This window comes from Physeter macrocephalus, chromosome 20 (assembly GCF_002837175.3).
Source record: "Physeter macrocephalus isolate SW-GA chromosome 20, ASM283717v5, whole genome shotgun sequence".
In the NCBI taxonomy this organism is placed as follows: Eukaryota; Metazoa; Chordata; class Mammalia; order Artiodactyla; family Physeteridae; genus Physeter; species Physeter macrocephalus.
The window spans coordinates 56,226,087-56,239,853 of record NC_041233.1 but is presented as its reverse complement, the minus strand read 5'-3'; the positions used below and the strand labels follow the sequence as shown (position 1 = coordinate 56,239,853).

Below are 13,767 nucleotides of genomic sequence, written 5' to 3'. Positions count from 1 at the left end.
ACAAAACCAAACAACATCAGTGCTTGCAGAGCTGCGTGGTGTAAGACTCTGTCTTTACTGAACAGTTCCCAAGTGTTAGCCCCTGAGCCCTGCTGCCTTCTTTGTACAGGTTTCGGTCTTCTCTCCACTGCCTGGTCCCATTCACCCTTTTAGCTGCTATCGCTGTTCCCCTCTCCCCCTCCTAACTGATACTTCGGATCTATTTTGGATTAGGAAAACAGGCAGCAAACCTGGTGAGAATACCATGTAAAAAACAGAGAACAGCCTCTGACTGGTGGCCTGTGGGGCATCATGGGAGGGAAGGGCATGGGCATGATTATATATATCTATATTTATATATTTATATACATATTTCAGATGCTTAAAAGCCTTTTCACTCTCTTCTTGCTCATGGTTATTGGGGGATGTTACGGGTTGAATAGAATCCCCCCAAAAGTTATATTGAAGTCCTAACCCCCGGTGCCTTAGAACGTGCCCTTGTTTGGAAATAGGGCCTTTGCAGATGTAATCAAGTTAAGATGAGGTCATTAGAGTGTGTCATGGAATGGGTCCTACTCCAATATGACTGCTGTCCTTGTAAGAAGAGACACAGACATGGGGGGAGAGGCCACATGATGACAGAGGCAGAGAGTGGAGTTAAAACATCCACAAGCCAAGGAACACCAAGGACTGCTGGTAAAACCCAGAAGGTGAAAGAGGCAAGGAAGGTTTCTTTCCTACAGGTTTTAGACGGAGCATGGCCCTGCCGATGCTTTGATTTCAGACTTCTGGCCTCCTGAGCTGTGAGACAATACATTTCTGTTGTTTTAAGCCACGCGGTTCATGGTGCTTTGTTTCAGCGACCCCGGGGAATCTACTACATGGGATATCACCACCCACTCTCCCGCCTCTTCCTTTTCCTGTCTCAGGAGTCCCACCAGGCCCCCAATTCCAGCTTTTCAGCCTCAGTGACATCTTCTTGTAATTTCTCTCACTGAGGTCCCATCTGGTCAGTCTCTTGCCTGAACAACTGCCTCAACCTGCTTCCCAGCTTCCACTTTTGCCTCCCAACCATCCGTTCTCCTGGCAGCTGCTTCAGTGGGCTTTTAAAAATGTAAATCTGATTGCATTACTCCTCTGCTCAAAACTTTCCACCGGCTTTCCATCAGAGTTAAAATAAAATCCAGACTCCTCACCATGGCCCATGAGGGTCTACACCACTTAATCGCTGCCCCTTTCCCTGAGCTCACCTCACCCCTCACTCAGCCTCTCTCTCCACGCTCCCGCATCCTCTTTCTCTTCTCCAAACAAGCCAACCATGTCCCCTCTCAGCTTCCCCCTCCTGCGCCCTCTGAGTGAAATACGCTTCCTTCTGATGGGCTCTTTTCATGGCTTGGATCTTTGCCCAAATGTCTTCTCCTCTGAGAAGCCTCTCCTGTTACTCTGTCTAAGGAAGCACTTCACCCCAGATACATTAACATGTTTCCTTAATAGCACTTACTACTTTGAAAGAGTAATGTACGTATTGGTTTATTATTTATTTTCCAGCTCGCTAAAGGCGAGGACTCTTTCAGGCTGATCCTTATACCTGTGACCAGAATGGTCTCTGGCACACAGTGGTACTCAATAAATATTTTCAAGTGAATAAAAAAATAAATTAGCTGCTAATGCTAAATCCCACTGACGTGCAGGTTCTAGTAATGCTAAGGTATTCTTTTATTTTTCTATTTTAAAAAACATTTTACTGTGGAAAATTTCAAATATACCCCAAAGGAAAGAGATCAGTACTACATTATACTCCCATGTATCCATCACTAAGGTACTATTAGTATTGTGAATATTACTAATAATATAAAATGCACTGTAAAGTATAAAGTGCTGTCAAAATGTAAGGACAGATTCACCAGGACATGGTGTCCTCTTGCCTAAGACATACAGCACATTCGAACAGACACTCATGGGAAAGTTACCAGGACCAGGACATCTTGGCTTTGACTCTGGGTCTTGTCCAAACCATGCAGCCTGGCTCCAGGGCTCCGCTGGGTGTTCTTCTGCTGCCGTTTCTGGAATGCCTGCCTGGCCTTCTGCAGCTCTCCTGCCATGTACTTTTCAAACCTGCTGACTAGTGTCTTTGTTTTAGTCTCTTCATCAATATCCCAGACATCTTCGAGCGTCAGAGGTTTCTTGAAGCCTTTCAGAACAATGCTGGAACAAGAGTGACCCACAGGCTGAGGCCCTACAGTTGGGGCCAGAGGCTGTCTCCTCGCTGCCTCTGTCAAAACCATCCAGTCCCAGGATGGAGGGACAGAAGAATGGGGCTTCTCCCTTGCTCTACTACCCCAGCTCCTAGCTCTTGGAACTTGAAAGAGGAGTGGGGAGAGCAGAAAAGGGAGTGCGTGGGGGTGATGGAAGGTGGGAGAAAGCAAGAGAAGGGGAAGGAGTGCTACTGAATTGAGAGCCAAAAGAGCATCACCTCCCCCGATCCTGTTCCTTCCTTCTCAAATACTGGCTGCCTCTCTGCTGCCCTGGCATCTCCCTGAGGAGCCTCCACGATGCCCTTAAGGAACTGAGCAGACCTGGAGGCTGCCTCTAATGCTCTCTCTCTCTCTAGATCCGGGCTTCTCAACCTGGGATTTGAGAACATGGATGGAAAATAAATTACATCTTTATTTTTATTAGCTTCTAACTGAAATTTAGCCTTTCCTTCTAATATGAATGTAGTCAACCCACCACAGTTCTAAAACAGAGTACTTGTGCCTTTGTTACCAGGTAACAAAAGTCACGGATGTTTTCATGGCTCATTTACACTCATCACTGCTTTGAAACTATTAAACCCAGCCAGCATTAGGTCTTGATATTTAATGCATTAATAAAGAAGCACATGTACTACTATATCACAAATTTGGTAACTACATTTCAATATATGTTTCCCTTTATAATCCCATGTCTTTTATTGTACACATTTAAAACATCATCTGAGAAGGGATTCATGGGTGTTACCAGGCTGCCAAAGGGGGTCCATGGAACTACAAAGGCCAAGGATGGCTGCTCCAGACCCTCTGGAAGCCCAGAACAGCTATTTCATCCCTTACCCAAGTCTGTGCCACACTCCTTGCCCCCAAATTTCCCTTTTCCTGTCCTACTGCCTCCTTTTCCTCCTATCCTTTTTTTTCATGAACTCCTCAGTCTACCAAGAGCAAATCCCCCTCCTTCGTCTCCTCAGCTTCCACATCTGCCCAGTGAAGGGACTGAAGTAAACTGATCTGTACGTTTTAACATTCTCTGACCCTAAGCAGAGGAGAAATGGAAGCCATGGCAGGCACTTTTAAAATTAAGATTTCCATCACTTTCAGGAGAGTGAGGGGGGAGGGATATAGACAAGCCACACTCCAGGCATTTCCTACCTGTCATACCAACTAAAGGTGATGCTACTCAGAAATGAAGCTGTGGTTGAAGGATGCTGCAAGACACACAAAAAATCAGACAGTAAATCAATTAGAAACAGGAATTCTATGGAACTCTAAAATCAGTTGAGTTTTCTAAATATGATGTTGTGCTAGAAACTAGATATGACACTGAAATAGGCTGGTCAACGTGTTTGTTTGGAGACCCTAAGGTCACCAGTAGAATGATAACCAGACTTCTTGGCATAGATGTATGAATTAACTGACCATACTGAAGCTTGGTGGGTCAATATAAAAGCCAGTGTTTCCAAATTCTAGTCACTTTGTTTCCTTACATCACAAAATGGACTATACTACTATATTCTGGGCTTGTGGGACCTTCATGAGACCTATATATCTCAAAGTTACATCTGTCAAGATACCATCCAATTAAATAATATATGAAGTGGTCATATTTAGAGTCTCACTTTTGAGGAGTCATTTTTTTCTGAAAATGCTGAAAGGATCAGGACCAGGATCTGGAATGCATAGCAGATGAAGAACACGCAGGAGTAGGCCAGATTAGAGTTGCTGCCCTATGGGGGGTGGGGGCGACAAAGAAAAGGAGCCTTTTATCTGAATTACGTCTAAACAGCCCCTACGTATCAATGCTTGTGATTAAAGTCTATTATCAAATCCCCTAAATACAATCCTACCCTGCAACTCAATTTACCTTATGTCATTTACTCCAACTTAGAAGTTGCCCAGCGGTACCTCCTCATATCACCATCTCTTTCCTCCTTACCCTTAAGAGTGTCCGGATCAGAGTCTGAAACTGGAAAGTGCCACAGAGTATTGAGAGAATCCAGAACAGGGACAGGAACCAAGAGTCCTTCTGTACACACCATCGCCTGCTGTGCTGGATCAGCAAAACCAGGATCTAGAGAGAAATTCACATGTTTTGAAAAATATTGTCACTAACACCAAGGACAAGAGGCAAGAAGGATGTCAGAGAACAGGGGAAGAAACGGGGGCTGAAGGGGGAGACTGTTGTAACTAATCTGATGCCAAATAGTACATTTCCTCCCTGATAACATCCGACTTTTTCTTTCAGGACCCCAGTGCTCTCTCTGGAACTCCCTTCCCTATCCTATCTCTATTCACCACACTTGGGCAGGGAGTCAGACAAGAACGCAGAAGGTCACCACCTGCATCTAAATGGAATAACTCTGGGAGCTAGAAAAATCTTTCTAAGGCCCAAGAAAATAATTTCAGGCACTACAGTAATCAGGTTGGGGAGGCAGATTCTGCTGAATAGGTGCAAGGTGTCTGTATCACAGTATTTTCTAATATTAGACTAAGAAATTCACAACAACAAAAAACTTTGCCTCACATTATTCACTTAGTTATAATTAATTAAATGTTGTTTTCCCAGACCCAGTGCTGTGCTAGTAAACTGGCATTCTGAAAACAAAGCCATGATTTGTGGCATGTGTGAATTTCCATGGTATAAATACTCCCGCCGTGGTGGATTTCAATCTCCAACATGATGTCACCAAACGCAGCGCTGAGTTGGGAAGAGAGGCACAGTCAGATCTGTGAGCTGGCTCCAGCGCACCGCTGCCTAGACTCTTCTCTGTTTTATAACAACGGTGACAAAACGAAGTCCTTACAGGGGCCAAACAGAGCTTGTTACTGAGTGAAGTGAGGGTGGAGGACGGTACTGAGCACATACCTGGTCTAATGCAACCAACTGCTACTCAGTCCTAGCTGACCGCTGCCCTGTGGGAATATCGGCCCAAAATTGCCAGGCATTCTGATTTTTCAAGAAAGTTTAGGAATCAAAATAATTACGTTGTATCTTCCTCTTTCAAAATGATGGTAACGGGAATTCCCTGGCGGTCCAGTGGTTAGGACTTGGCACTTTCACTTCTGGAGGCCTGGGTTCGAACCCTGTTTGGGGAACTAGGATCCCACAAGCCACTTGACGCGGCCAAAAATAAAAAATAAATAAATAAAATAAAATGATGGTAATGAATTCAATTGTTTTTTTAAACACTGTACAGCTCTCCCTCCCCCCACAAAAAACTCTGCCTATAGGAGAGATATAAGTTTCTGTCATCAAATTTACACAAACAAGTCTAGACTCAGTGATCCATTGATTAGAGTCACCAATCAATTTTAAAATAATGTTTACAGCATGTAGAAAATTCTTTTACGTCAAGAAACTTGGATTTCATCTGTGATCCTTAGATGGCAAGATATGAGGGCATAAGGTACACATGTTAATCATTAAAGCTAATACTTACCTTAGGAAGAAGGCATTATAAAAGTAGTGTTTAAAAGCAAGTGAAAAGCTAAAATTGGTTTCACCCTATTACAACCAAGCTTTGCTTCATCATAGGTCCCTTGAAAAAGGTAGATGAAATTGGACTTTATTTCATTCCACAAGAGCATATTTCAGCTGGATGGCTATGAGTAGAGAGAAGATAAAGAGGATAGAAGTGATGATGGGCCTTACCCATGTGCCCAGGTAGAGGCTTGGATTGGTATATCTAACAGCAGGGACTGTGGCTTGTCCAGTGTCTTCTGTGAGTGCAAGGGCCAGATCTATGGCTGCCAGAATAAGAAGAAACCCAACAAGCACCTGAGAAGGCAAAAAAAACACTGTTAGGAAGATATCATTCTTAAGAATAGAATGGTTCCCAGTAATGGATGGTAAAAATGGTAGGTAGTGCAAGATATGGAAGCAACCTAAGTGTCCATCAACAGATGAATGGATAAAGAAGATGTGATACACACACACACACACACACACACACACACACAATGGAAAAAGCTAAAATTGGTTTCACCCTATTACAACCAAGCTTTGCTTCATCATAGGTCCCTTGAAAAAGGTAGATGAAATTGGACTTTATTTCATTCCACAAGAGCATATTTCAGCTGGATGGCTATGAGTAGAGAGAAGATAAAGAGGATAGAAGTGATGATGGGCCTTACCCATGTGCCCAGGTAGAGGCTTGGATTGGTATATCTAACAGCAGGGACTGTGGCTTGTCCAGTGTCTTCTGTGAGTGCAAGGGCCAGATCTATGGCTGCCAGAATAAGAAGAAACCCAACAAGCACCTGAGAAGGCAAAAAAAACACTGTTAGGAAGATATCATTCTTAAGAATAGAATGGTTCCCAGTAATGGATGGTAAAAATGGTAGGTAGTGCAAGATATGGAAGCAACCTAAGTGTCCATCAACAGATGAATGGATAAAGAAGATGTGATACACACACACACACACACACACACACACACACAATGGAATACTACTCAGTCATAATAAAGAATGAAATTTTGCCATTTGCAGCAACATGGATAGACCTGGAGGGCATTATGCTTAGTGAAATAAGTCAGAGAAGGACATATACTGTATGATATCACTTATATGTGGAATCTAAAAAATATAACAAACTAGAGAATTTATATTTATATTATATTCTTTTTGTTATCAAAAAAGAAGCAGACTCACAGAGAACAGACTAGTTGGTTACCAGTGGGGAGAGGGAAGAGGGGAGGGGCAATATAAGAGTAGGGGATTAAGAAGAACAAACTCTTAAGTATAAAATAAGCTACAAGGATATATTGTACAACATGGGGAATATAGCTAATATTTTATAATAACTATAAATGGAGTTTTCACCTTTAAAATTGTGAATCACTGTATTGTACATCTGTAACTTATATAACATTGTACATCAACTATACTTCAATAAATATGGTAGGCAATGATTCAGATAACACACTCAATAATTATGGAATCAATGGATATATATAGTTCAAGTAATGGAATAAAGTTCAAAGTATGCTAAGTGTTGTTAAGGAATGTTGATTGTCACGGTTTTAAAATACGTCCACAAATTCTGCAATACTCCTCCCTTCAAAAGATAGCTTAGTTCCCCTTCCCTTGAGTATGGGCTGAACTCTGACTCACTTGTAATAAATAGAATATGGCAGAAGTGACAGTGTGCGACTTCCAAGATTAAGTCATAGAAAACAATGTGGCTTCCTCTTTGTTCTCTCTCTCGGATCACTCACAGCAAGGGAAACTTCCAGCCTCATCGTGAGGACACTCAAGTAGCTCTATGGAGAGGTCCACTTGGTAAGGAACTGAGACCTCCTGCCAAAAGCCATGTGGGTGTGTCAATTTAGAAGCAGGATCTTCTAGCCCCAGTCAAGCCTTCAGGTGACCTTAGGCAGAGCCTGCATGTTAATAACAGCAACCTCATGACAGACCCTGAAGTCAGGTAAGCTGCTCCCAAATCTCTGACCCATGAAAACTGAGATTAAAAAAAAAAAAGTTTATTTTTAAGCCGCTAAGTTTTGGAGTAATTTGTTACATAGCAATAGATAACTAATAAAATAGATTTAAAGGGGGAATTCCTCCAACCCACTTGGGATGGCACTATTCCCTTTCCTTGGTCATTACTCCCAGCCTTCTCCCCATATAAACTTTGAAGTTAATGACTGCAACTCTGTGACCATAAAATGACTCCAAGTCTGTCAAATATTTGTACTATGAGCTCTTAAGACATGATACACATCTTGCTGTTCTAAAGGACTACCGCCCACCCATCAGGAGGGAGAATTATTACCTCCACTGAGGAGGTCCACCAGTACCTTATCCCTCAAGATGAAGATCTTTAGTATCAGCTCCCCTACCCTCACCCCTCCCTACTCCCATCCATCTATGCCTACTCATTCCATAAGCTTCATCCATCCAGAATGGCTCAGGCAGAGATATTGGGCCCTTTATAATGAAAACCAGCAAAGAAAGCACCTTTAACTAATAGGATAAGTGCTATTATTTAGCAAAGAATTCTTAGGAATCAATCCCATTATTGCTAAAATAAAGGCTCTTTAGGATGATTAAAAGAAAAAATTAGGAAAATCTCTCAGAACAGAGGGGAAAAGAGAAAAAGAAATTCTAAAGAGTTGAGAAGGAGGAACAATTCAGCGAGTCCAACATCTATCTAATAAGAAGTTCTAGAGATATGGACTTTTAAAATTAGAGGAAAGGAAATGAAAAGAATAATATAAAAATTTCTCAGAGATAAGACATGAGTCTTTAGGTTAAAAGTATAGAACCCATTGAATGAAAAAAGACCCATGTAGACACTCTTATGAAATTTCAGGACATCAAGAATAAAGAGGATAAAGCTTCTAGAGAGGATAACAAGGAATGAGAAGAATTCTAACTTGGTAGCACAGGATTTGGGGGAATAACATAGCAATATCTTCAAACTTAAAAACAAATTTTTTTTGAACCTAGCATTCCATAGTCAGACCAACATTTTCAGAAAGCAAGAACCTAGAGACTTTATTTACTATTGCTCTTTCTGAAAATTTTATTGGGAACACTAAATCTCTTGTCTTACACAAAGGGGCATCGAGATGAGGATATAATGTACAGCATGGTGACTATAGTTTAGAACTTTCAAATATACAATACAGTACTGTTAAGAGAGTAGATATTGAGGGCTTCCCTGGTGGTGCAAGGTTAAGAATCCACTTGCCAATACAGGGGACACGGGTTCCAGCCCTGGTCCGCGAAGATCCCACATGCTGCGGAGCAACTAAGCCCACGCGCCACAACTACTGAAGCCCGCATGCCTAGAGCCCGTGCTCTGCAACAAGAGAAGCCACCACAATGAGCAGCCTGCATACCACAACAAAGAGCAGCCCCCGCTCGCCGCAACTAGAGAAAGCCCTCCTGCAGCAATGAAGACCCAATGTAGCCAAAAATAAAAATAAATAAAATAAATAAATTTATTTAAAAAAAAGAAAGTAGATATTGAAAGTTCTCATTACAAGAACAAAAATTATGTAACTATGTATGGTGATGGATGTTAACTAGACTTATTGTAGTGATTATTTCAAATTCTTATGCTGTACAGCTGAAACTAATATAATGTTATATGTCAATTATGCCTCAGTTTTAAAAAAGACTATAAACTGAAAAAAATCTCATTTGATCTCCAGAACTTATTTATCTTCTAACTGCAAGTTTGTCATGCACTTGTGATTATAGAAAATACTGTATCACATACTTCAAAGTTGCTAAGAGATTAGATCTTAAATGTTCTCACACACACAAAGATAATTATGTGACATGATAGAAGTGTTAGCTAACAGTATGGTGGTAATCATATTGCAATATATAAACATATCTAATCAACATGCTATACACCTTCAACTTATACAATGTTATATGTGAATTAAGGAAGAAGAAAGGAAGAACTAGAGCCTAAAATTGATGGCAAAAAAAAAAAGGATGGGGAGGGGAGTTCTCTGATGATCCAGTGGTTAGAATTCAGGGCTTTCACTGTCGTGGCCTCAGTTTCAAACCCTGGTCTCAATTCCTGGTTAGGGAACTAAGGTACTGCAAGCTGTGTGGCACGGCCAAATAAATAAATAAAATAAAACTGATGGCAGATTATTTTTAGGTATAAATGTAACCTACAGAAGAACAGAACATAATCATACAAAATTAAAAGACTGAGAGAAAGAGGAAGAGAGAAAAAGGAAGCTAGGGAGTTGGGTCAATGAGCTAAATTCTTTGTCTTTCATAGAGGACAGAAATAGATATTTTTTGAAGTTGATGGATCAAGAAATACAGGTATAAACACATTATTTGCAGATATGGAGGTAACCATCAAAATAATTTTAAATGGCGGCCTCTGGAGAACAGGACTAGAGGGGTGAGAATGAGTCTTTTTCTTTTCATTTTGTTTTTTTGTTTGTTTGTTTAGTTTTTTAAAGAGAGTAAAAGGAAACATCTCAAAATGTTAACAGGAGTATGTCAGAGTGATACAATTATCAATGATTTCCTATTTCCCTAGAGTTGACAAACTTTCTACAATAATCAAATAAACTTTCTACAATAATGTATTCTTTTATAATCAGAAACATACATAGGCTTTTCTTAATCACAATCAGGGAAATATTGTGGTTGTTTAATGATTACCAAGTCCGTAAATAGTCTTTGCCCTTGATCTCTGAATCACTGGAGGAGTTTCAAGTGCACGTGGAGTTTACTGAACTCAGCTTCCTAAAGAGACACAATATCATTGGTATTAAAAAAGAAAGTACGGGGACTTCCCTGGTGGTGCAGTGGTTAAGAATCCACCTTCCAGTGCAGGGGATGCGGGTTCGATTCCTGGTTGGGGAACTAAGATGCCAGGTGTTGAGGAGCAACTAAGCCCACGTGCCACAACTACTGAGCCCGTGATCCACAACTAGAGAGCCTGCGTGCCTCAACTACAGAGTCCACACACTCTGGAGCCCGTGGGCCACAACTAGAGAGAAGCCCGCGTGTCACAATGAAAAATCCTGTGTGCCAGGATTCCCTGGTGGCACAGTGGTTAAGAATCCGCCTGCCAATGCAGAGGACACGGGTTTGAGCCCCGGTCCAGGAGGATCCCACATGCCATGGAGCAATTAAGCCCGTGTGCCACAACTACTGAGCCTGCACTCTAGAGCCCGCGAGCCACAACTACTGAAGCCTGCGTGCCACAACCACTGAAGCCCACGTGCCTAGAGCCCGAGCTCCGCAACAAGAGAAGCCACTGCACTGCAACGATGAGTAGCCCCCGTTCACCGCAACTAGAGAAAGCCCCCACACAGCAAGGAAGACCCAATGCAGCCAAAAATAAATAAATATTTAAAAAGAAAAAAAAAGATCCCACATGCTGCGACTAAGACCCGATGCAGCCATAAATAAATAAATAAATAAATAAATTTTTTTTTTTTTTAAAAAGTAAGGAATTCCCTGGCAGTCCAAGGGCCCAGTGCTTTCACTGCCGAGGGCATGGCTTCAATCCCTGGTCTGGGAACTAAGATCCTGCAAATCATGTGGTGCAGCCAAAAAAAAAAAAAGAAAGTAAAGTGTTTTGGCCATATTTAATCTTTCCACCTCTGCACAGTCCTCCTTTTCCCAGTGCCACTCTGGTTGAAACTTCGACCCATTACAGAGGGTGTCTATTTCCATCACTTCCCTGGAACACAAACGTCTAACTTCAGTTTCAATATTTTCAGGAACTACATACCCCAGCAGACCATTCTACTATCAGACGGTTATTACTATAAGAAAGTTCTTCCACCTTTGTAATGGTCTTCACAACTGAACTTATTTAAAACCCTCTCAAAGAAAAGTCAACTGATAAAGCTATCTCAAATTTAAGTTCTTAAACTTTGATACAGCTGAAAATAATTTACTTATCTTTGATTTTCTGTCTTTTTTAAAGTTTGTGTAAGAGTAAGGGATAAAAAGGGTAAATCATCCACAAAAAAATAAAAAAAGAAAGAAAGTTCTTCTGTATGTTTGGCTAAAGTCAGCTCCCCTGGAACAACCTACACTGACTTACCTTCATCTTGCTCTCTGAAACTTTTCAGAATAAGCTAGGTAGTCTTCTATGTTATATTTCCACAAATACTTGAAGATGATTCCCACGTCTCACTAGTTCAACAGTAAGTCCACTTTTGCTGCACATCTGACCTCAATAGATCCACAACCTCCAGAACAATACTCCTCTTTTGTTACCCTGGGACTAAATATGAGCTCGCTCATTCATTCATTTTTTAATTCAATTCATTCAATTACCTACTATGCACAGGGTCCTTCGGGTAAGGGTGCACCTTTAAACAAACTGGTAGAGTCTCTCATTAGCTTAGTCAAGCAAATTGACTTAGTCCAGATGAGGTAAACACTGCACTAATGACCAAACAGCAATGACAGTTCAAGAGAATCAGAGAGGAACAAACAGCCCAAAGGCAGGTAGAACAGGAAGCGAAGAAATGAAGTCAAATTGAGGAGTGATCCAAGAAGAAGTTTCTCAAAGAAGTGAATTTTTACTTTCTGAGGAATTATACTTCTGTTTCAGAGGAAAAACCAATTATTCTGAAATTTTTAAGAGGACGCTCCTCTGTGCCTATCTCAGGGAGGAGGACAAAAAAAAGTATAAATTATAAACGAAGCTCCTGAAACTATGAGCAAGGGTGAATGGATTATTAGCTACAGGAAAAAAAAAAAAAAAGCTAATACATTTCTTTTTATCTACAGAGTTTTATCTATAGAGATTTGTGTTTATAAAAGTTAAACAAAACATGATATATCCATACAATGGAATATTATGGATGAGCCTCAAATAACATGCATGAACCTTGAAAACCTTATGCTATGTAAAAGAAGCCAATAATAAAAGATCATGTATTATATGATTCCATTCATATGAAATGTTTAGAATAGGGAAACTATAGCGACAAAGAGTATACTAGTGGTTGCTTAGGGCTAGGATAGATGGGGAGATAGGGGTTGATAAAGGATTTCTTTTTGAGGGAAAAAATGTTCTAAAATTGACTGTGGCGATGGTTACACATATCATGAAAATACTTTAAAAAAAGAATTGTATTTAAATGGGTAAAATTGTATGATATTATTGAGAATTATTTCTCAATAAAGTTGTTTATTAAAAGTTAATTAATAGCTATGATAAAAATGGGATACAGGGGGCTTCCCTGGTGGCGCAGTGGTTGAGAGTCCACCTGCCGATGCAGGGGACACGGGTTAGTGCCCTGGTCCGGGAAGATCCCACATGCCGCGGAGCGCCTGGGCCCGTGAGCCATGGCCGCTGAGCCTGCGCATCCGGAGCCTGTGCTCCGCAACAGGAGAGGCCACAACAGTGAGAGGCCCGCGTACCGAGAAAAAAAATAAAAATTAAAATTAAAAAATGGGATACTGATTTACTCATTACCCAACCTTTTCTTGGAAGCTCCAGAAAATGATAGAAGCCCTCTGACTTGACTAACCAGAAGCTCTGTCTCATCCCCAAGGGTACTGAAGCATGCTGTTTAATGTTCAGTCTAACACACTCTTGACTCAATCCCTATTCCTAGAGTGTATTTAATACCAACATTCAACAAATGCGTACCAAGTGGTAGGCCCTGTGTTGGGCACTCAGGTTAGCGAGGGAGACAATAGCCCTGCTCCAAGCTCTAGCAGACTGTTCTTCTATCCAGAGTAGACAAAACACACCACCACGCCACCTCAGAGTGTCAATGCAAATCCAACTTCCTTTGGCCAAATTTCTTCCTTCCTTCTTTTTAAACTGCAGTAACCTGAGGTCATTGGCCTGTATGCTCATAGAACACCGAATCTAATTTGCCTCTCTAAAGCCCTGTTTAATAATCAGGACAGGGGTTTCCCTGGTGGTGCAGTGGTTGAGAGTCCGCCTGCCGATGCAGGGGACACAGGTTCGTGCCCCGGTCCGGGAATATCCCACATGCCGCGGAGCGGCTGGGCCCGTGAGCCATGGCCGCTGAGCCTGCGCGTCCGGAGCCTGTGCTCCACAGCAGGA

The 13,767-nt window shown here is 41.5% G+C and overlaps 1 protein-coding gene across 1 annotated transcript in view; it reads right to left on the bottom strand.

Moving 5' to 3' along the window:
* ABCC2 (ATP binding cassette subfamily C member 2) overlaps positions 1-13,767 on the bottom strand; it is a 68,481-nt gene that overhangs the window by 52,046 nt on the left and 2,668 nt on the right. Inside the window, exons 3-7 of the mRNA XM_007108787.3 lie at positions 6,366-6,491; positions 4,168-4,302; positions 3,851-3,958; positions 3,384-3,439; positions 1,950-2,184 (exon numbers count right to left, since the gene is read on the bottom strand). Of these exons, the coding sequence (XP_007108849.1) occupies positions 1,950-2,184; positions 3,384-3,439; positions 3,851-3,958; positions 4,168-4,302; positions 6,366-6,491 (660 nt within the window). The remainder of the gene's footprint in view (positions 1-1,949; positions 2,185-3,383; positions 3,440-3,850; positions 3,959-4,167; positions 4,303-6,365; positions 6,492-13,767) is intronic.